Raw genomic sequence first — 21,263 nt, 5'->3', positions numbered from 1 at the left:
TCGGCCCATCCTAGCCCTTGTGAGGTGCGCCCTATACACGACAGTCAGCTGCATCAGCCCCAACCTTGCGCATGAGGTTGAGGCGTTCACCCTTTGGAGCACCTCACACCAGAGACCTTCTTTCATAACCTCCCTCAACTCTTCTTCCCACTTGGCTATAATACTCTCCATGGACACCCCGTCCTTCTGCAAATCCTCCTGGAGATCGTCGGCACCACCCCAGAACCGAGGAGAAAAATGAATACTCCGGCTCCCTCGGGTGCAAGAACCTCGATGGGTCCACCCCTCCCATCTCCCAGGCGGGTGCGGCTGCAGCCTATCCATCCTTGGGTCTTGTACCAGAATGGCCCCAAGCACCTTCCTCTCAAATCCTGCATCATCCTAGTTAGGGCCATACACACTTACCAGTGCCACCAACCTCTCCTCCAATGCCCCTGTTACTATCACGTATATGCCCCCATGATCCACCCCCACCATCTCCATCTGGAACCTCATTCTCTTACCCATCAAAACCACTACCCTGCCCGTGCTCTACTGTCAAAACCTGAATGAAATACTTGGCTCACCAGCCCTTCCTGAGCTTCACGTGGTCTTTCACCTTCAGATCTGTCTCCTATAGTATGACACCATCGGCCTTTAAGCTTTTTAGGTGCGCAAACACACTTTACCTCTTCACTGGCCCACACGTTCAATGTAACTATCATCAGCGGGGGTTCCTCACCCCCCCTCACCTCCCCTTCCACCATCATCCTAACTCTGGGCTTGGCCCACCCCGTCCCTTGTTGCCATCGAATCCTCCCCATCCACTTCCTCTCAAAACACCTCACCCAATATTGGTCCCGTCCCCCAGCCCCATTTTTCACACGAATTAGGCCCATTGAAACCTGTTCGACCAGGCTTCAATGACTGCAGACCCTCCCCCACCACACTCTCGTTCACTAGCCAGCTTGAACTTGCTATTGTGGAGGTCCCTGACCAGGCCCCAATCCCCTCCCCCATACCTGTTCCCAGGAAAACAAAGAAATCCTCTTCAAATACGCAAACCCCAGAAAACTGTCATTACAAAAAATCCCAACTCCTACCTTACCCAAATACCCAACTTCACCCCATTTAACACATATAGCAACATGAAATAAAAAAATAGAACTATACAATCTTCCATTTCCCCCCTACCCTTAGTCCAAGACCAATTCTCAGTCCCATTTCTCACTTCTGCCCCAGTCCTTCTGCTTTCACAAACGCCTCCCTTGCTTCCACCTTCTCGAAGTATAACACTTTGGAGTTGGAGGTCACTCTCAACTTAGCTGGATACACTACGCCGCATCGTACGCTGCTGTTATACAGTGCCATCTTCACTCGACCAAAGGCTGCCTGCCTCCTCACCCACTCCACGGTTTTAATCCTGGTATATGCTATTCCAGCGCTTGCCCCACTGCACCTCCAACCTGCTTCGCCCAACTCAGACCTTCTCCTTCACATAGTACCTATGGAAACAAATAATCACTGCTCTTGGCGGCTCATTTGCCTTTGGTTTAGGCCTCAATGACCGATGAGCCCGATCCAATTCGTACCAGAAGGGATTCCTCCCCCCCCCCCCCCCCCCCCCCCCCCCCCCCCAAACAGCTGTGCCGACATCTTTGCAAAGTACTCAGTTGGCCCTTCGGGCAGGCCCATGATTCTCAGATTTTGCCGCCTAGATCTGTTTTCCAGGTCCTCCATCTTCACTCTCTGACCTTTTTTGGCCTCGACTATCCTCTGCAGCTCCTCAACCATCGAGTTGAGCAGATCACTGTTGCGACAAGGCCTCCTCCATCCCCTTCAGTTTCTCACCCTACTCCCGCACCTCGGCCGATGCCTTCGACACCGCCGCCTTCACCAGGACAATCGCCTACTCCACCAGTACCTTCATTGCCGCCATCACTGGAATCCACATTATAGGAGGGATATGATAGCACTGGAATGGGTGCACTGGAATGGGAGACTTACCAGGATATTGTCTGGGCTGGAGAGTTTTGGCTGGGAAGAAAGATGCGATAGTCTGGGGTTGTTTTCCTTGGAGCATAGGAGACTGAGCGGGGACATGATTGAGATGAAGAAAAGTATAAGGGGCATAGATCGAGTAGACAAGCAGAAATGTTTTCCCTTGGTGGAGGGATCAATGATCAGGGGCATTGGGGTAAGGGGCAGGAGGTTTAGAGGGGATGTGAGGAAAACGTTTTCACCGAGAGGGTGGTGAGAGTCTGCAACTCACTGCCTGAAAGGGTGGTGGAGGCAGAGACCCTAAAAACATTTAAGAAACTTTTAGATGTGCACTTGCAGGACTTCTGATGTCACCTGAGAGCAAGACACATAAAACGTGGCTCCTGGCTGGGCATTTGTTTTTTTATCTCGTCTTTTCGGGGAATTTTGATGACCACTGGGGGATTAGAGAACTGTTCCTTGACCGAGTCAAGTCGAAGGAAGGTGAAGGAGGGAAGATGGCGGCCGCGCCCATTACTTTCTACACGTTGGCTGTCGTGATGGCACAGGAGCTGGAGGAATTCGGCAAACAAATGGATCAGCAGTTTGAGAAGAGACAAAAGAATCCTTTGAGACCACTTTTGAGGCTTTGGGCCTGATTTGGGAGTAGTTGGTAAACACCTCGAATGTGGTTAAAGTGTAGGGTGAGACTGTGAAGGGTGTGGAGAAGACCTTGTTGCAGGATCAGCTTGCCTCTTTGGAGGCTGAGTTGCTGATGGTGGCAGATAGCAATAATGGCCTGAGGTTGAAGGTGGGGGAGCTGGAGAATAAGTCAAGGTGGTTAAGCCTCAGGCTGGTGGGGTGATTGGAGGGTTCAAAGTCGACTCGGTTCTTTTTTGAGATCGCCTAGCATGCCATGGCATTGCAAGTGCAATCTATGGGCCAAGAACTGGAAAATGGGGTTAGAATAGTTTGGAGGTTATTTTTGACCGGAGCAGATGTGATGGGCCAAAGGGCTTTTTCTGTGCAATAGACCTCTATGACTCTTACTTTCCTGCGAGACTTCCTTTGTCTGGAGATGCCGGCGTTGGACTGGGGTGAGCACAGTAAGAAGTCACGAGTATGTACCGCATACCTGGTGGGTGGTGTTCTCACGTGTGATGGTGGTATCCGTGTCGATGATCTGGCACGTCTTTCAGAAATTGCCATGGCAGGGTTGTGTGGTGTCGTGGTCGCTGTTCTGAAGGTCGGGTAGTTTGCTGCAGACAATGGTTTGTTTGAGGACATCCCTGCCTAGTCCCACGTTGGAGAGTGGAGAGAAAAGTATCTCGAGCTGATGTTGTTTGTGCAGACATTCGCCCTCGGCTCCTTACGCGGCACATACTCGTGCGACTCGGCCAACGTTGTCTACCTCCTATGCTGCAGGAAAGGATGTCCCGAAGCGTGGTACATTGGCGAGACCATGCAGATGCTGCGACAACAAATGAACGGACATCGTGCGACAATCACCAGGCAGGAATGTTCCCTTCCAGTCGGGGAACACTTCAGCATTTAGCCTCTGATCTCCGGGTAAGCATTCTCCAAGGCGGCCTTCAGGACGCGCGACAACGCAGAATCGCCGAGCAGAAACTTATAGCCAAGTTCCGTACACATGAGTACGGCCTCAACCGGGACCTGGGATTCATGTCGCATTACATTCATCCCCCACCATCTGGCCTGAACTTGCGAAATCCTACCAACTGTCCTGGCTTGAGACAATTCACGCCTCTTTAACCTGGGGTTACCCCTATCTCTGGATCTGTAAAGATTTAGTTACCTGCAAATACTCACATTCTAAGCATTGTCTGGCATCTTTGAATTTGTCTATATCTATGTTTCTGGAACATACCTCTTCATTCACCTGAGGAAGGAGCAGTTCTCTGAAAGCTAGTGTTTCAAACAAATGTGTTGGACTTTAACCTGGTGTTGTAAGACTTCTTACTGACTTCCTTTGTATCATTGGAATATTTTGGTACTTTCATCCCGTGAACCCTTTACATTAAAATGCCAAATCACGTGACACCCCCCCCCCCCCCCCCCCCCCCCTCCTAAAAACATATATTTTCCTGGGATTTTCTCCCTAGTCGCCACATTCTGGCGCCTGTTTGGGGAGGCTGGGTAAGATTCTTGGTAGTGTGGATGAGCAGAGAGATCTCGGTGTCCATGTACATAGATCCCTGAAAGTTGCCACCCAGGTTGAGAGGGTTGTTAAGAAGACGTACGGTGTGTTAGCTTTTATTGGCAGAGGGATTGAGTTTCGGAGCCATGAGGTCATGTTGCAGCTGTACAAAACTCTGGTGCGGCCGCATTTGGAGTATTCCGTGCGGTTCTAGTCGCTGCATTAGAGGAAGGATGTGGAAGCATTGGAAAGGGTGCAGAGGAGATTACCAGGATGTTGCGTGGTATGGAGGGACGATCTTATGAGGAAAGGCTGAAGGACTTGAGGCTGTTTTCGTTAGAGAGAAGAAGGTTAAGAGGATTAGATAGGGTGGACAGTGAGAGCCTTTTTCCTTGGATGGTGATGGCTAGCACGAGGGGACATAGCTTTAAATTGAGGGGAGATAGATATAGGACAGATGTCAGAGGGTAGGTTCTTTACTCAGAGAATAGTACGGGCGTGGAATGCCCTGCCTGCAATAGTAGTGGACTCGCCAACATTAAGGGCATTTAAATGGTCATTGGATAAACATATGGATGATAAGGGTATAGTGTAGATGGGCTTTAGAGTGATTTCACAGGTCGGCGCAACATCGAGGGCCGAAGGGCCTGTACTGCGCTGTAATGTTCTATGTTCAGTTCCGCACCTTCTCCACATTCGCTGCCCAGTAGTAATACATCAGGTTCGGAAGACCCAAACCCCCTGCCTGCCTTCCCCTTTGTAGTAGCAGCTTTCTAACTCTAGCCACCTTCCCTCCAAATATGAACGACATAATCCTTCCCTCAATCTCTCTGAAAAAAGCCTTTGGCAGGAAAATCGGCAGGCATTGAAAAATAAACAGAAATCGTGGCAACACGTTCATTTTAACCACCTGTCCCGACCCGCCAGTGACAGAGGGAGACCATCCCACCTTGCCAGATCGGCTTTCACTCTCCCCATCAAACTAGAAATGTTGTACCTGCACCCCCAAGTATCTAAAGTGAGTCCCTGCCCTACGGAATGGCAGCCCCCCCCCCCCCCCCCCCCCCCCCCACCCCTGCCCCCACACCCGGCCGAGATACCACAAAATACTCACTCTTGTCTAAATTCAGCTTGTACCTCGAGAAAGACCCAAACTCTCGAAGCAGCTGCAATATTCCCCCTATCGACACACTCGGTTCCGACACGTATAACAGCAAATCATCGGCATATAAGGACACCCTATGCTCTATCCCCCCTGCACTGTTCCTTCCCATACCCCCAAACTTCTTAATGCGATGACCAATGGCTCAATTGCGAGTGCAAACAGCAGGGGGGACATAGGACATCCCAGCCTAGTTCCACGGTGGAGAGTGGAGAGAAAAGTACCTTGAGCTGATGTTGTTTGTGCATTCACCTGAATGCACCTGAATGCACCTGAATTCACCATTCACCTGAAGAAGGAGCCGTGCTCCGAAAGCTCGTGTTTGAAACAAACCTGTTGGACTTTAACCTGGTGTTGTAAGACTTCTTACTGTTGTTTGTGCAGACACTCGCCCTCGGCTCCTTATATAGTAGCTTTAACCAATTCACAAATCTTGGTCCAATCCCAAACCGCTCCAGAACTGCCATCAAGTACCCCCATTCTACCCGGTCGAACGCCTTCTCAGCGTCCAATGCCACAACCAACTCTGTTTCCTTCCCCCCTGCCGGTGCCAGAATGACATTCAATACCCTTCTAATGTTTGAAAAGAGCTGCCTCTCACGAACCCCATCTGACCGTCACCTATCACATTCGGGAGGCACTCCTCCAGCCTACCCGCCAGTACCTTCGCCAATATTTTTGCGTCCACAAATATATATACCTTTCAATTGAGGGGAGGAGATGTTGGAGCGGCAGAGGGTAATTCAGAAGTGATATGGGCCTATACGACCCACACTCCGTCGGATCCTTATCTTTTTTTAGCAACAGGGAGATTGATGCCTGCCCTAAGGTTTATGGCAACACCCTCTTCTCTATCATCTCTTCAAACATCCCCACCATTGGGGGTGCAAGCTTATCCTTGAATTTTTAATAATATTCCACCGGAAACCCTTCCGGCCCTGCCACCTTCCCCAACTGCATCCTCCCAACCGCATCCTTTATCTCCTGCTTCTCTGTCGCTCCTTCTAATGTAGCCCTATCTCCCTCCCCTAACCTCGGGTACTCCAATCCATCTAGAAATTCCTGCATCTCACGATCCCTCCCGGGTGGGTCTGACTTGTACAACCTCTCATAAAATTTCTCAAAGACCTTGTTAATCAGATCCAGCGCCACCACCAACTTCCCTGCCCTATCCCTCACCTGTACAATTTCCCTTGCCGCTGCTTCCCTCCGAAGCTGACCTGCTAACAGGTGCCCCGCCTTATCTCCATGTTCATAAACTGCACCCCTTGCTCGCCTCAGTTGGCGCACTTCCTTCCTGGTAGATAGTCGGTCAAAGCTCGCCTGCAGCTCCTTCCTCTTTTCCAGCTTTGCTGGGTCCCCATCCTCTGCATTACCCCTATCTACCTCCACATCTCATCTATTACCCTCTGCCGCTCCAACCTCTCCTCCTTGTCCACCCTGGCCTCAAACGAGATCACCTCCCCCCTCACCACCGCCTTTAGAGCCTCCCAGACGACCGCCTTCGACACCTCATCCGTACAGTTGAAACCTACATATTCCTTAATTACCTTTTCAATTTTGTCACAGAATACTTGGTCCCCCAAAAGTCCCACATCTAATTTCCACCCTGGTTTCTGCGCTACCCCCTTCTCCAGCACCATATCCACCCAATGTGGAGCAGCAGCATATCCACCCAATGCAGAGCGTGATCTGACACTGCAATTGCCGAGTATTCCGACCCCTTAACCCCAGCCAACAAAGCCTTCCCCACCACGAAAAAGTCGATCCACGAAGATATCTTGTGGACTGCTGAGAAAAACGAGTACTCCCACTCCCTCGGGTGCAGAAACCTCCAAGGGTCCACCCCTCCCATTTCCACCATTAACCCAGCTAATGCCTTTGCCCCCCCTGATGGGGCCAGCGAACGTGGCCGTGACCTGTCCAACCTTGGCTCCTGCACCAAGTTCCAGTTCCTCCCCCCACTATCAGTTCATGTGTGTCCAAGTCAGGGATGGCCCCAAACACCTTCTTTGAGAATCCCACATTGTCCCAATTGGGGCCATATACACTTAACAGCACAACTAGCCTCCCCTGCAGCACCCCTGTCACAATCACATAACTACCTCCCTGATCTGCCACCGCCTTCTCCATCTGGAAGAGTCCTCTTTTGCTGACCATTACCGCTACCCCTCGAGCCCTTCCGTCAAATGCAGAGTGAAACACCTGACTCACCCAGCCCTTTTTAAGTCTCACCTGGTCCTTCATCCTCAAGCGAGTCTCCTGCAGCATTGCTACGTCGGCTTTCAAACTTTTAAGATGCGCAAGTACCCTTGATCTCTTGACCGGACCTCCTAACCCCCTCATGTTCCACGTGACTATCCTAACTGGGGGTCTCTCACACCCCCCACCCTTCTTATCCACCATTATCATACCACTGGTTCCTGCCCCATGAGCCTGACCCGCCCCTATCCATTATTAACATCGAACCCCTTCCCACCCCTCCCAAAAATCCCCCCTACATTTCCTCTCGAAAAAACATCTCCCAGCATCAGTCCCTTATCCCCCTCGCCTCGTAGGCCCATCATCGAAACCTGCCAACCAGGCTCCAATGTCCGCAGCCCACCTCTTGCCTCACCTCCGTTCACCAGCCGACTTTAGTTAGCTAGCGCGGGTGGCTCCCCCCGCCATGCTATACCGTCCCCTACCACCCAGTCCCAGAGAGAGAAAAAACCAAAACAACAATCCAACCCATACAATTCACTAAACTAAGATATAAAAGTCGGAACACAGAATGCCAATCAACCCAACTAATAACTTGAACTCTGTAACAATGTGAAGAGAACTAAATTACAGTACACGTCAGTAAAAAGAAAGTTATAACATTTGTGCATTTTCCAGCCCCCCAATGACAGTCCACAGTTTCACTTCCAGCTCCACTCCTCACGTCTGTCCCAAGCCTTCTGCCTCATGAACGCCTCAGCCGCCTCCGCTGTCTCGAAATGAAAGTCTTTGGCACCATACGTCACCCTCTGCTTCGCCCGGTATACCATACCAAATCGCACTCCCTTCTTGTACAGTGCCACCTTCACTTGCCCGAGCGCCGCTTGTCTCTTTGCCAGCTCCACCGTCAAGTCCTGGTAGATCTGAACTTCGGCACCATCCCACTGTACCTCACGCTTCTGCTTCGCCCAGCTTAACACCTTTTTCATGCAGTACCTATGGAAACAGATGATTACTGCTCTTGGCGGCTCATTCACTTTGGGCTTTGGCCTTAACGACTGATAAACTCGGTTCAGTTCGTATCAAGAGGGGTTCTCCTACTCCCCCATCAGCTCTGCCAACTTCTTGGCAAAGTACTCTGTTGGCCTTGGACTCTCTATCCCTTCGGGCAAGCGAGCTTTGCTCAGAGTCCTCTGTTGGCCTCCACCACCCTCCGCAGCTCGTCCCCCATCGACATGAGTTGGTCGCTGTGCTGCGACGCGGCCTCCTCCACTTCCTTCATCTTCTCACCCAGCTCTCTCACCTCGGCCGATGTCTTTGCCACAGCTACTCTCACCGGGCCGATTGCCTGCTCCACTAATGACTTCAATGTGACCGCCATCTCCTTCCTCAAAGCCTCCATGTGCCTCGCAAAGTGCTTTTCCAGCTCCACCGCCATCACCTCGGTCATCTTCTCCACTGTAAGTTGTGCGGCCCCACCATGCAGTCCGTCCTCCGCCGTCTTGTCAGCACTTTTGTCCATCTTCTCATTCAGCGGTGAGCCCGTGTTTCCTCCCTTCCTCGACGCTGCTTTTCGCATCCTTTACTGGCTTATTATTTTTCCTTTTTCTCACTCTTCCTTCCTTCTTCAATCTCAAATTTCTTTAAAACTTCTTTCTCTTCTTTTTTTTGTATACGTCCAGAATTTCCCTGGGACCGGGGTCAGTCTTCTTGCCGCATTCTAGGCGGGAGCCATCCAATGTGGGACATCTCACCTACATTGCGCCCTGGCTTCGGGCCTGCCACCTCGACCTCTGTTTGGCTCCGCCCCCACTGCTACCTTCCAGTTTTCAGAGGAGAGTAAAAACAGTAAAAATAATCTTTCTCTTTTCTGCTCGTGGTCTTTGAGGCCTTCAGCTCTCAGGATGCTCCTTGGGGAAACAGGTCACGAATCCCGCTCCTCCTCCACGTGCAGCCTCCCCCGCTGAACATAGAACATAGAACAGTACAGCACAGAACAGGCCCTTCGGCCCTCAATGTTGTGCCGAGCCATGATCACCCTACTCAAACCCACGTATCCACCCTATACCCGTAACCCAACAACCCCCCCCCCCTTACTTTTATTAGGAAACTACGGGCAATTTAGCATGGCCAATCCACCTAACCCGCACATCTTTGGACTGTGGGAGGAAACCGGAGCACCCGGAGGAAACCCACGCACACAGGGGGAGGACGTGCAGACTCCACACAGACAGTGACCCAGCCGGGAATCGAACCTGGGACCCTGGAGCTGTGAAGCATTTATGCTAACCACCATGCTACCCTGCTGCCCCTAAACCCTGAACTCTGCCCCTAAACCCTGAACCCACCGGGACAAGTCTCCCTGCCACCCCTTTAACCCTCTCCTTACTAATTGTTACGGGCCAGGGTTTAGATAACTCAAAAGTATATTATGGAGTTCACCTGACCTACAACTGTTTATTGAATGTGGCTGGGATGAGTTCAAGAACCTGCCTTTCAAGAGGTCTTAACAGACTTCGAAGGCACTTTTAATTAAAAATTAATTAAAAATTTAAAAAAACAAGCTTTATTCTAAGAACATAGTTAACATTTGTATAAACACACAGTAAAATTTTGTATCAACTACAAACATAAAGACACCACACAGCTCCAGTAATCTATGTATAACCCTTAATGAATTCCCACTTAACTGTTCCAATTCAATAACAAACTCCAAGTAAAACCAGAAACCCTTTTTCAAAGGTGTGGCCCAGCACACAACATTCTTACTGGTATAAGATGCGTTATTGATACTCTGTTCCCCTTTTAAACAGCAGGTTGGAATACCTTTCAGAAGCAATTATCTCTTTTAGGTTATCAAACAGTCTGGAAACAACTTTGAAAATGAAGATAGAGAGACACTTCTTTCAACATGTGCAGGTCGAACCAGTCCCAATTCAAAGTGAAAGTAAAATCTCACAGAGCCACAGCCCAGCTCCACCCACACAATGACATAATTGTATCTATGTGATAAGACAAAACCCTTTCTTAAAGGGACACTCCCGTGATACTAATTCACCAAACAATCATAGAATGTTACTAGTAAAATGATAGCGCCCATTGTTGGCATCTGGTTACAAATATTGTCCTATATACATGCAACATGGATCATTCTGTGGGAGATGATGGCATAGTGATAATGTCAGTGGGCTATAGAAATCCAGAGGCCCAGGCTAATAAATACTGTGTGTGCTAGAAATCTGAAATAAAAACAGAAAATGCGGACAAACTCAGCAGGTCGGCAGCATCTGTGGAGAGAGAAACTGAGTTAGTGTTTTGAGTCCATATCATGGGAAACGTTAACTCTGTTTCTCTCTCCACAGATGCTGCCAGACTTGCTGAGTATGTACAGCATTTTTGGTTTTTATTATTAATGCTGTGGGTACGCTGGTTCAAATCCCTTCCGGCAGTTATGGGAACCATGAAACTGTAGATTTGTTATGAAAGCAAATCTGGTTCACTAATGCCCCTCAGGCAATGAGATCAGCCATCCTTGCCCAGTCTGGCTTCCATGGGACTCCAAACCACAGCAATGTGGTTGACTCTTAAATGCCCTCTTCAGTTCAATGGCAATGGGCGACATTGTAGCACAGTAGTTAGCACGGTTGCTTCACAGCGCCAGGGACCGAAGTTCGATTCCCGGCTTGGGCCACTGTCTGTGAGGAGTCTGCACATTCTCCCCGTGTTTGCGTGAGTTTCCTCCGGGGTCTCCGGTTTCCTCCCACAAGTCCCGAAAGACGTGCTGTTAGGTGAATTGGACATTCTGAATTCTCCCTCAGTGTACCCGAACAGGTGCTGGAATGTGGTGACATGGGGATTTTCACAGTAACTTCATTGCAGTGTTAATGTAAGCCTACTTTTGACAATAATTATGATTATTATTTTTATTAAAATTAGAGTTGGGCAGCAGACTAAAGATTAAAGAATAAAGAAAAAATAATAGTAAGAGATATGATGCAGTGTTAATTTGTGGGTACCCTATTGATGATCCCAATGTGACTATTAAACAAAGCGGAGTATACGTTTTACTTTAGCAGCATGCAGTATTATTAATTTGACAGGAAAATATCCCATTGGTTATTTATAATACTGACTTTGGCAACTTTCTCAGCTCTCATTAACATATTGTTGTGGTACCTGTATAGTATTTAGTTTTGTGGCACTAAACCTTAAAAGTCACATCCCTACACTCCACAAACCTGCCCTACCCCTGGACCCCCATTGGCTCACACCCCTACCTCCTCTCTTCCCCCCCCCCCCCCCCCCCCCCCCCCCGCTCTAGTCAACACCCTGGCATCTAATTAGTTCTAAAATACTTAAAGGGACTGAATCCGCTGTCAAACTGATCTTCAATCAAGAACACTTGTCAGTTGCTGCTTCTGGTCTATGACACAATGGTTTTTGGTGAGCTTTTCAGAATTAGAACCAAAAGGCCCGCAAAAGGTCAGAAGCAGCAAGCAAGGCAGTATCTCAGCTGAAAAAACAGCTTATAAAAAAAATGGAATTCTCACGCTGATGGTTCAAATTTAGTTTTTAAAAAGGTCTTTAGGTTCTGGTTCCTCAGTCTGGATGCGGTTATAACACTGAGCCTAGGCACCTCTCTCCTCCCAAAAAAACTCCAGTGTCTGGCACCGTCTGCACCCCCCATTTCCTGGTCTCTGACCAAGGGTAGTCCAATCTTCTGACCTTACCCTCAGCAGTTTTGTCAAGAGGTTGGAAGGGGAAGGTTTGATCATTGAGTGAAACTAATTTGCGTTTAGCCACACTATTAGGTGCCTTTATAGATATTGGGCTGGATTCTCTGATTTTGAGACTATGTTCCCACACCATCATCAAAACTGTGGACTTTCACACCAGAAAAACTGGTGTGAAAGGGCCATTTATTCCTCGCCCTGCAGGGGGCTAGCAGGGACCCAGCGTAAATCTAGCAGCTTTTGCTGCAGATACGGGCCCCCGCACTTGTGGGTCAGAGGCCTTGCATGCGCACGGCGGACTCAGACCGTGGAGTCGGACATTAAAATTAGACCCCCTAATCGGCTGCGTGACCGACCCTGACCGCTCGCCCGAACATTGCCTGGCTGCGCATGAGACCCCCCCCCCTCACACCTTCCGATCGGCCCGCCCCCGACCAGGGCGACTGCGGATGGAGTCCAAAGCCACCACGCTAGTATCCCGACGGCAGGACCATATTAGATCCACGCCATCGGGAGTTCGGCCGGTCGAGGGCGGAGAATGGCGGGGCGGGTCTCCAGCAATGGCTGCAGGTAAGTGCTTTGTGGCGTGGCATACTTGGCTTTTCGGGGCCTGGAGAATCGGGGAACCGGCCCCGCTCCCCCGATTTCATGTACCAAAATGATTCTCCGCCCCGCGATTTCGGTGTCGGGGTGCGGAGAATCCAGCCAATTATGCCTGACAGGAATGCAGCCTGAATTAGGCTGGGCAGCATTGCACTACCAACAAGACTAAAATCATCTATTGGTGCTGCAGATTGTTCATAGAACACTTTTTGAGACGTTATACTGTTTATCTTCACCTGATTGCGAATATCAAGATTTGGGCTCACGTTACTGGTTATGATATCCTCTTTGCAAGTATGCAAGCTGAAATGGACTTGTATATGGAGAAGATGAATTTCACCTTTCTTGATGAGCAGCAGTGTTCAATTCTTGATGTGACTTTGAAACTCCATCAGAAGAGCCATTAAGCCAAGGCATCACTTTTTTGGACAAAATGTGATTTGCATCTTGATATGAAGCAGGTCAAGCAAAGTGAGTAATAATACAACAGAAAAAGGGGCAGCTTGAATCTTCCACTCACACCAGCAAGGCAGGAAAGATAAATACCTATGCTTGAAAGATTGTTGTTGTGTACGGCTAGAGAAAACTGAACAAATGCTCCAGTTTGAAACCTGATGCAAGTTGAAAGGAGGAAATCAAAATATGCATAAATATTTTAAAGGAACAGAACTGTTAACAGACATCTCTTTGTGCGAGTAGTGGCATTTTCTATATAAGTCCATAGCAACCCCCATTCTTGCCTCCATATGTATGTGGAATAAGATTGTATTGCTGGTGTGCAAATGGGACAGGTGGATAAGAATTTAAATACTACTGTTGCCACAAATCTTCTTCTTGTGTACTAGGCAAGTTACCTTCCAAAAACCTTGATGGGGAGGAGAGAAAACAGCACACACACAGACAAAAGCATATGTTTACTTTTTCGAACAGCAGTGTGGGTATGTCCGCACTATTAGGACTTTAGAATTTTAAACTGACTCACCATCTTTGAGGGCAGTTGGGGGGTGGATAATACGTTTTGGCCTTACCAGCAAGGCTCGTGTCCCATGAGCAAATACAAATAATCCAAGGATGTTGTAGGTTTTCTTCATGAGCTCTCCACATATATACAGAAATTGCTTTCATCTCATGGTGATGGGAAATCTTCTGCCATCTTGCTACAATAGTTTCAATCTGAGAAGAGCTTTAATTCTCGTCTCCAGTCCAAATACTAGGTGTATTTCAGTTTTCTCCTGTACCAGAGCAGGGTTTTACCTATTAGTTCTATAGTTGTCATTTAAATTCTTTTGGTTCTTGCTCCAGTTTCAGTCACCAGAAAAGTTTAGGGACAGAATTTTCTTAATTACTTTGTTGAAAGTTATGCGTTTGTGAAAACCAGTTCAGAATTAGAGAAACCAAGTTGATATTAATTTATAAAGGTCTGCTTTATGTGCTAGAAGTCCAATAACTTAGTGGAGTTTGTTGGAAACTTTAATAGTTATTTTAATTCAGCAGTCTTTTTAATAAGATCTCTTGTGAGATCATTGTTCTATTCCTATTGTTTCTTTGTTCTATTCTTATTCAGGTCTGACTGTCAGCTGTAACTTAATACTTTGTTTTTATTGTTTTTATAGAATATTTTCCTTCTTGGATGTTGTCACTCTGTGTCGATGTGCTCAGGTATCCAAGGTACAGTATTATACTTTTAATTGCTTTTTTATTAATCATCTGAGCAAAATATATATTAACACATAGTTGGGTGATTTTTGCCATTTCAATGCCATGCACTATTGTTTGTAGTATTTTTTTGCAGTTGAAATAATTAAAACTGTCACTTCATGGGGGCACTGTTGGTTAATTCATTTGATTACCATAATTTTTTTAACTTGATGGAGCTGAAAGGGTGAGAACAGTTGAGCAGTTTATATGATATTTCTGTTGCTTAAAGGGGAAGCCACGCACAAGCAGTGTGTTTCATCCCAATGAAGCATTCTTAATTTTAAAGGTGTTTTTCCTGTTTTGTTTAACAATGCTTTTGGCAGAAAAACATTATCTTGGAAATAGACAGCAGGCTGTCCATATCCACGACGAGAAACGTTGGATTAACACTTTGGGTATAACCATTGCCAGATGGTCTTCTGGTATAGCTTAGCACAAATACGGACCTGTTTATTATTATTTAAGACCTTTGGTGACCTAACAGTGTGTTTTCCAGCAGCTAATTTTGAATTTTTTGGTGTGAATTTTAAACTAATTTTGGAAGGTACTTATCAATTAAAATATTACGGTTGTTTCCAGCGCAGTTGCTTTGCATTTAATTTATAACCACTGCAGCTTGCAGGGTTTAAAAAAAAAAGTTTCCTTAATAATTTGAAATTACTTGTTCAATAATTACACATTAGGTTTCATTAAGAGTCTTTTTAATAAAAATACGATGGATTACTTGAAGACTTTTCAATAAGATAAAATGATAAAATATAACCGAATGCTCTCTATGTTCCAGGTCTATTTTTGATATCTTCTGACTGATCATTAGACTTGAAAGGTTCCTCTCCTGTGCAAACCTTGTATAATAATAATCATCTTTATTGTCACAAGTAGACTTGCATTGACGCTGCAATGAAGTTATTGTGTAAACCCCTAGTCGCCACATTCCAGTGCCTGTTTGGGTACACGGAATGAGAATTCAGAATGTCCAAATTACCTATGAAACTGAGGGCTGTAATTAAAATAAAGTAGTTGAATAATTTGTGTCTTAATATTTTGCTTACAAGCGATTGTGAGTTTTATTCAAGGGAATACTTTGATTTTCTGTGCTAATGGATTATTTATATGATTTTGAGTATGTTAAGAGGAACTTTAAATTGCCTTTATAACATTCACATTCCACTGCAAACCAATTTAAAAATGAAGTTACAATGGTTGTTTTGTATTGTACACCAATGGAAATGTGGAATAACCCAGTCTGCCTGCCTCTGGTTTACCCTTCTTTGATAAGGAACAAAAGATTTTCCATGTAAGGCAAAAGATTGTGAGGCTCCAAATGTAAACCTATTTTAGCAAAATAAATGTTTGGTACAGAATATATGAATTTTAAATAGAAACTCCGAATCGGCCATTTGGTCCTACAAGTTCTTACTGGCATTTATGCTCTACTCAAACCTCCTTCCATCCTTCGTTATCTAACTACTCCAGCAGAACCTTCTATTCTCTTCTCATGGTTATCTACCTCCCTTAAAAGCATCTATACAATTCACTTCAACCACTTTCTGTATAACCAGTTCTGACTAACATGATACATTTTCTGAGGCAGCAACAAGCAGGATCAATGAGGGTAGTCTATAGGGATTTGTGCAAAGCTTTTGATGAGATCCATCTGGCAAACTGGTCATGAAAGAAAAATTCTATGGGATCCAAAGCAAAGTTGCAAGTTGGATCCAAAATGGCTCAGAGACAGGAAGTGCCTGGAAGGCTCTTTTCTGGAGGGGTTTTGAAGGCTTCCATGCTGATTTTTGGGGTATATGTCAATGATTTGCACTTGAATTTTGGAGTTATGATTAAGGCATTTGCAGATTATACAAAATTATCTGTGTGGCGGACGAGGAAGATGAAAGTTGTAGACTATGGAAAGGTATCAATGTACAAGTCAGGTGAGTGGGACAGTGAAAAATGGAGTTCGATCCAGGGAAGTGTGAGGTAATGCATTTGGGGAAGGCTAACAAGGCAAGTAAATACACAATAGATTGTAGTATGCAGAGCGGTATAGAAAAACAGCGCGTGCATGTTCACACATTGGAAGGTGGCTGGACAGATAGTTAAGGCGGTGAAGAAGGCATACGGGACATTTGCTTTTATTAACCAAGGCATAAAATATTAGAAGTAGGGAGATTATGCTGAAACTGCAGAAAACACTAATTAGGCCACAGCTGGATTACTGTGTGCACTTCTGGTCACCGAACTCTCTCTCTCTTTCTCTCTCTCTCTCGAACAGAGATTTCTGATATTCTCTGGACTGGAGGAATTTAGCTATGAAGGAAGATTTGATAGACGAGGATTTATTTTAAACTGAGGAGGTTGAGAGGAGATCAAATTGAAGTGTGCAAAATTGAAGGGTATAGATAGTGAATGGAAAGGCCCCATCCCCTTTGCTTGAGGGGTCCATAACCAAGGGGCACAGATTTAGTTTAAGAATCAGGAGATTTAGAGGGGATTCGGTCTTTTCACCAGGAGGGTGGTAGGATCTGTAGCTCACTGTCTAAAAAGGGTGAGAGAGGCAGAAATCATCAATATTTAAAAAGTATTTGGATATTCACTGGTAGTGCAATAACCTCCAAGGCCAAGTGCTGTAAAATGGGATAAGGCTAGATGGCTACTTGTCAACTGGTGTGGACACAATGGGGTGAATGATCTCCTTCCTTCCTGTAAATTTCTGATTCTCTAAAATTTTTGGTATTCTCACTGATCTCTGGCAAAGACATTTCTTAATTTCCTTTTTTATTTGGTGACCATCATGTATAGATGACCTTGAATGTTGCTCTTCCCGACAAGTGCAAACATTCTCTCTCTCTATCTTTTCTATCCAAACTTCTATTTTTAGAGCTCGTTATTAGGCCTCTGCCTTCTCGTTTCAAGAGACAAGAAATCCAGTCAGTTCATCTCTTCCAGATGGCATAACCTCTCATTTCTGTGATCACTCCGTAAATCTAGTTTACACAATGAACAACCCTGATTCAATGAAGAGTGCAGGAGAGCATGCCTCTTCCTCTTCCATCCCACTAGGATCTGTATTCAATGGATATTCCTCTGTCATTTCTGCCAACTCCAGCGTGATGCTGCCACCGAATACATCTATCTCTCCCTTCCCTTTCATTTAAGCATTCTGAGATTCTGGCCCATTACTCAGTCACCCACAAACACTCTTCCCTATCCCAGTCAAATAAAATATGATATAATGACTATTGATATGAATTGAAGCGTTGTTGGACATAATGTTCCCACCAGAAACAGTGGCAAGAATAGACTCCATCAGACGCTCTATACCTGAATTTAAAAAAAAGGTGAAGTATGGGAAATAGGACAATGTGAATAGTTCTTTGAGCTATTCAGACCTTGATGGGCCAAATAGCTTCCATCAGTGCTGTGAAATTCTACGGTTCCCACATGGAAATCTGCTATCATCTCAGGAGTAATGCTCCTGATTAAATCCATTACTACCCAACATGTTGAGTAATGAAGGAACTTCTTGCCTGAACTTATCTGTCTTTTCCCTGCTATACTATCTATTGAATAAGGTGACACTCTAATTTCTGACCAATTATTGTCATTTCACAATAAAATATAGTTATATTTGTTATGCTTCAAATAGGATAAGTGAAGTGATTAACAGGCTTCTGGGGTCTAAAGAAGCCTCTATACTCTTTGAGAGTTTGGCTTTACTTGACCAAAGTGTTGGATTCTTATAAACTGTTTTTTATGGTTTAATTTGAAAAAAATCGCTATGAAACACGTGCCACAAAGCCAATCATATTCTCAATTTCTTAAAACTTCTATATTGCTTCTTCATAGCTGGAAATAACATTACAAACATACATTGTGTAAGCAGCGTCTAAAGAGATCAGAAAAGCCAATGTAGGATGATATTAGAAGTGCTGGCAAGGTGTTTCTGTTGCATAAGTTACCTTCTGGGCCTTGGGACTTGAGTTGAAAATTTCACTTGAGCTGTTTTGAATTTTGTACACTTGAGTAAGAAAGGTATGTTATAACTTGGTTATTTCACCATGCTTTTGTGGAGCATCACTATAACCTAGCCTAAATCATCTCAACTGAGTGAATAATAACTGGAGAGTTCCAACTCTTATGAAGCATTCATCTCTCTAATATATAGAATTTCTCAATAAGAATTGTGAGTAAGGATCCTGCCAAAAATCTTTGTCCACTCTGTGTTTCTTTTTCATTCCTGTCCTGCTGACTGCCTTTAGTCTACAGTTTTCTTGCTAGCTGCTGCAACATTGAGACTTTAGGTAAACTAAAACACCCCTGGTGTAATGAACTAGCTTAGGACTTGCCCTTTATGTTCTGTGGCAGAGCCCGTGATGTCCGTTTGATAGACTTGGCAAGCAGCTAATCAGTGAGTCTGGAATTCTAAGACATCACCTGTTCTCGCTTGTGATTGGTGGAACCATTTAGAACATTCTGGAAGAAAGGCAGGTCATGTGAAGAGATCCATTTTGTCCTGAGTTAATCGGATTCAGGCAGGAAGCAGCTGCAAGGCGCTTGCTCTCTCTCTCTCTCTCTCTCTCTGCCAGGTGATTTAAGGGGCTCCTAGCCAGACCCATGAAGGCACTCCTATTTAGAAGACTGCAGACAGCAGTCAGACCTGTGAAGGGAACTACTGGAGTGAAAAGTTGCAAGTATACTCTCCTATCAAGTCTCTAACAGTTTGATCCTTTGTCTGAATGCCTGGGGAAAACCCAGCCTAAGAACTCTCTTCACGAAAGAGGCAGAATCTTTGCATCGAGGCAAACAGAGAAGGGCTGACTGGATTTGGGGTCTGCTGTAATTTCTCAGATATAAAGCTCCAGTAATTTTGCAGGGAGATGGAGGCTCCATCTGGTGGTTGAAGGGTAGAATTTCAGCAACCTGAAATCCTGTGTAAGACCCCATCTAGTGGTCAAAGGATGGAATTGCACCAACCTGAATCTCCTGTGTAAATCAATCCCTAAGAGGGTCGCATTCTGAGAAGACTGCCGCCTACAGAGTGCGCAACTCCAGCAGTGAAGATCCTCAAATCTCTCGCATGTCTTAATCCCTATTATTTTTTACCTATCCTAACCCCTCCCCGTTTACTGTGTATCTGTCTTGCTTGTGCCTGGGTGGAGGGTGGGACGGGATTTTGGGAATAGGTAGACTGGTAGACCATTGTTCGGTTAATTCCATTTTATGCTCACCTATTACTCTTGTTATAAATAAACAGTTTGTTAATGTTTATTTATAAATCTGGTGCCTGTTACTCATTGGAGCAGTCAAGGGTTAAAGATCTCAGGGAAACACACAAATTATTCGTTAATTCACTTATATTGTGACTCCAGGATCTGTGGAGCTGAAACTGACCACGCACTCACCAAAGGTGTCACAACACGTGGTCATGTGGTACTCAAATGGATCTCTGCTAATGACCCAGTCATAACATTTAGAAATAACTGAGATGAAATAAGCAGAAAAAAGTCAAAATATAAAAACATCCTTATAACTGTAGTATAGAGTTCAGATCACACAGAAAAAGCTAATAATATTTGGGATTTTTTTCCATCTTGCTGAGTAAGAAGATACTTAAGATGCCTTGATGCTGACCTTGGTCATTGCAGCGAGAGTCAATCAGCCTGTTGCTCGATCAGCAAAACCTGGACCATAGCACTAATTGGAAACGTAACCATGGAAAAAAACCACCTAAAGCAGTTCCAGCAAGTTCAAGAACTTTGCGTATACTGATAGAAGAAAGCATTCCACTATCATTGTACTGTACTTGAAAATACTTGATGAAATATTGAGGTAGGAGAAAGCAAGAGGAGCAGTATTTACATTTTAAGGAAATACTTCAAGTCTACTGTGAGAGAATAAGCAAAATGAAATCAAAAAATGAAATTCTGTACATCAGAGAGGGATTCTGAGGGAACTGCATTTTAAACTTATTTTGTAAGGTTCTTGACCATTAGAAATCAGTTGCTAAGTACCCAAGAGATCTGTTTATTTTGATGTTGATGCAACACTGGCACCGATGTTTTAATTGTTTTTATCAACTATTTTGCAGGCATGGAATATCCTGGCATTGGATGGCAGCAACTGGCAGAGGATTGACTTGTTTAATTTTCAGACAGATATAGAGGTAAGGAGCAAAATATCTATCATTGCAGTATTCATCCCACAATAAGATTCATTCAAAATTATCGAATCGGTAATTAAAATGATGACATGCACTGAAGTTAAATGCATTTTCATAAACTCGCCTGAGCACCATGACATCACATTTTCAGGCTTTTCTGACCTAAATTTATCATTGCCTCTATGTTGTGGTCTGTTGTTATTCTATCAACCATACATTAATCCATAATATGGTCTTGGAGTTCCACTTTCAAATTAATTTTCTACATTTCAATCAGATTGTAGCAGAGGGAGAAAAAAAGCACCGTCCTTGTTGGAGCCATCTTGGTTAGACAGATGGTTGATTCACCTGAATTACACACGAGGGCTGGATTCTACACCGGCGGGGTGCTCTGTTTTGCCGGCAGCCCGGGGGGGGTTTCGACGGCGTGGGTTGCCCACAATGGGAAACCCCATTGACCAGCCGGCGTAACGAAGCATCCCGCCGACATGCTGAAACAGAAATGTGGCGCGGCAGGATGGAGAATCCAGCCGAAGGTCTTTGTTTTGAGTCACATTATTTCATTTCCATTTCCTATTGCAATTGGTA

General features: G+C 45.5%; 1 protein-coding gene across 4 annotated transcripts in view; it reads left to right on the top strand.

Annotated features, from left to right (window-relative positions):
- The window catches only part of fbxl2 (F-box and leucine-rich repeat protein 2), a 308,660-nt gene that overhangs the window by 115,812 nt on the left and 171,585 nt on the right, over nt 1-21,263 (top strand). For all 4 annotated transcript variants that reach the window (XM_038809918.1, XM_038809916.1, XM_038809919.1 and 1 more), the window contains 2 exons: nt 14,431-14,485; nt 20,604-20,678. In XM_038809918.1, the coding sequence (XP_038665846.1) occupies nt 14,431-14,485; nt 20,604-20,678 (130 nt within the window). The remainder of the gene's footprint in view (nt 1-14,430; nt 14,486-20,603; nt 20,679-21,263) is intronic.

Source organism: Scyliorhinus canicula, chromosome 10 (genome assembly GCF_902713615.1).
Source record: "Scyliorhinus canicula chromosome 10, sScyCan1.1, whole genome shotgun sequence".
Classification (NCBI taxonomy): Eukaryota; Metazoa; Chordata; class Chondrichthyes; order Carcharhiniformes; family Scyliorhinidae; genus Scyliorhinus; species Scyliorhinus canicula.
The sequence above is the reverse complement of the archived record's forward strand: the minus strand, read 5'-3'. Positions and strand labels throughout refer to the sequence as shown.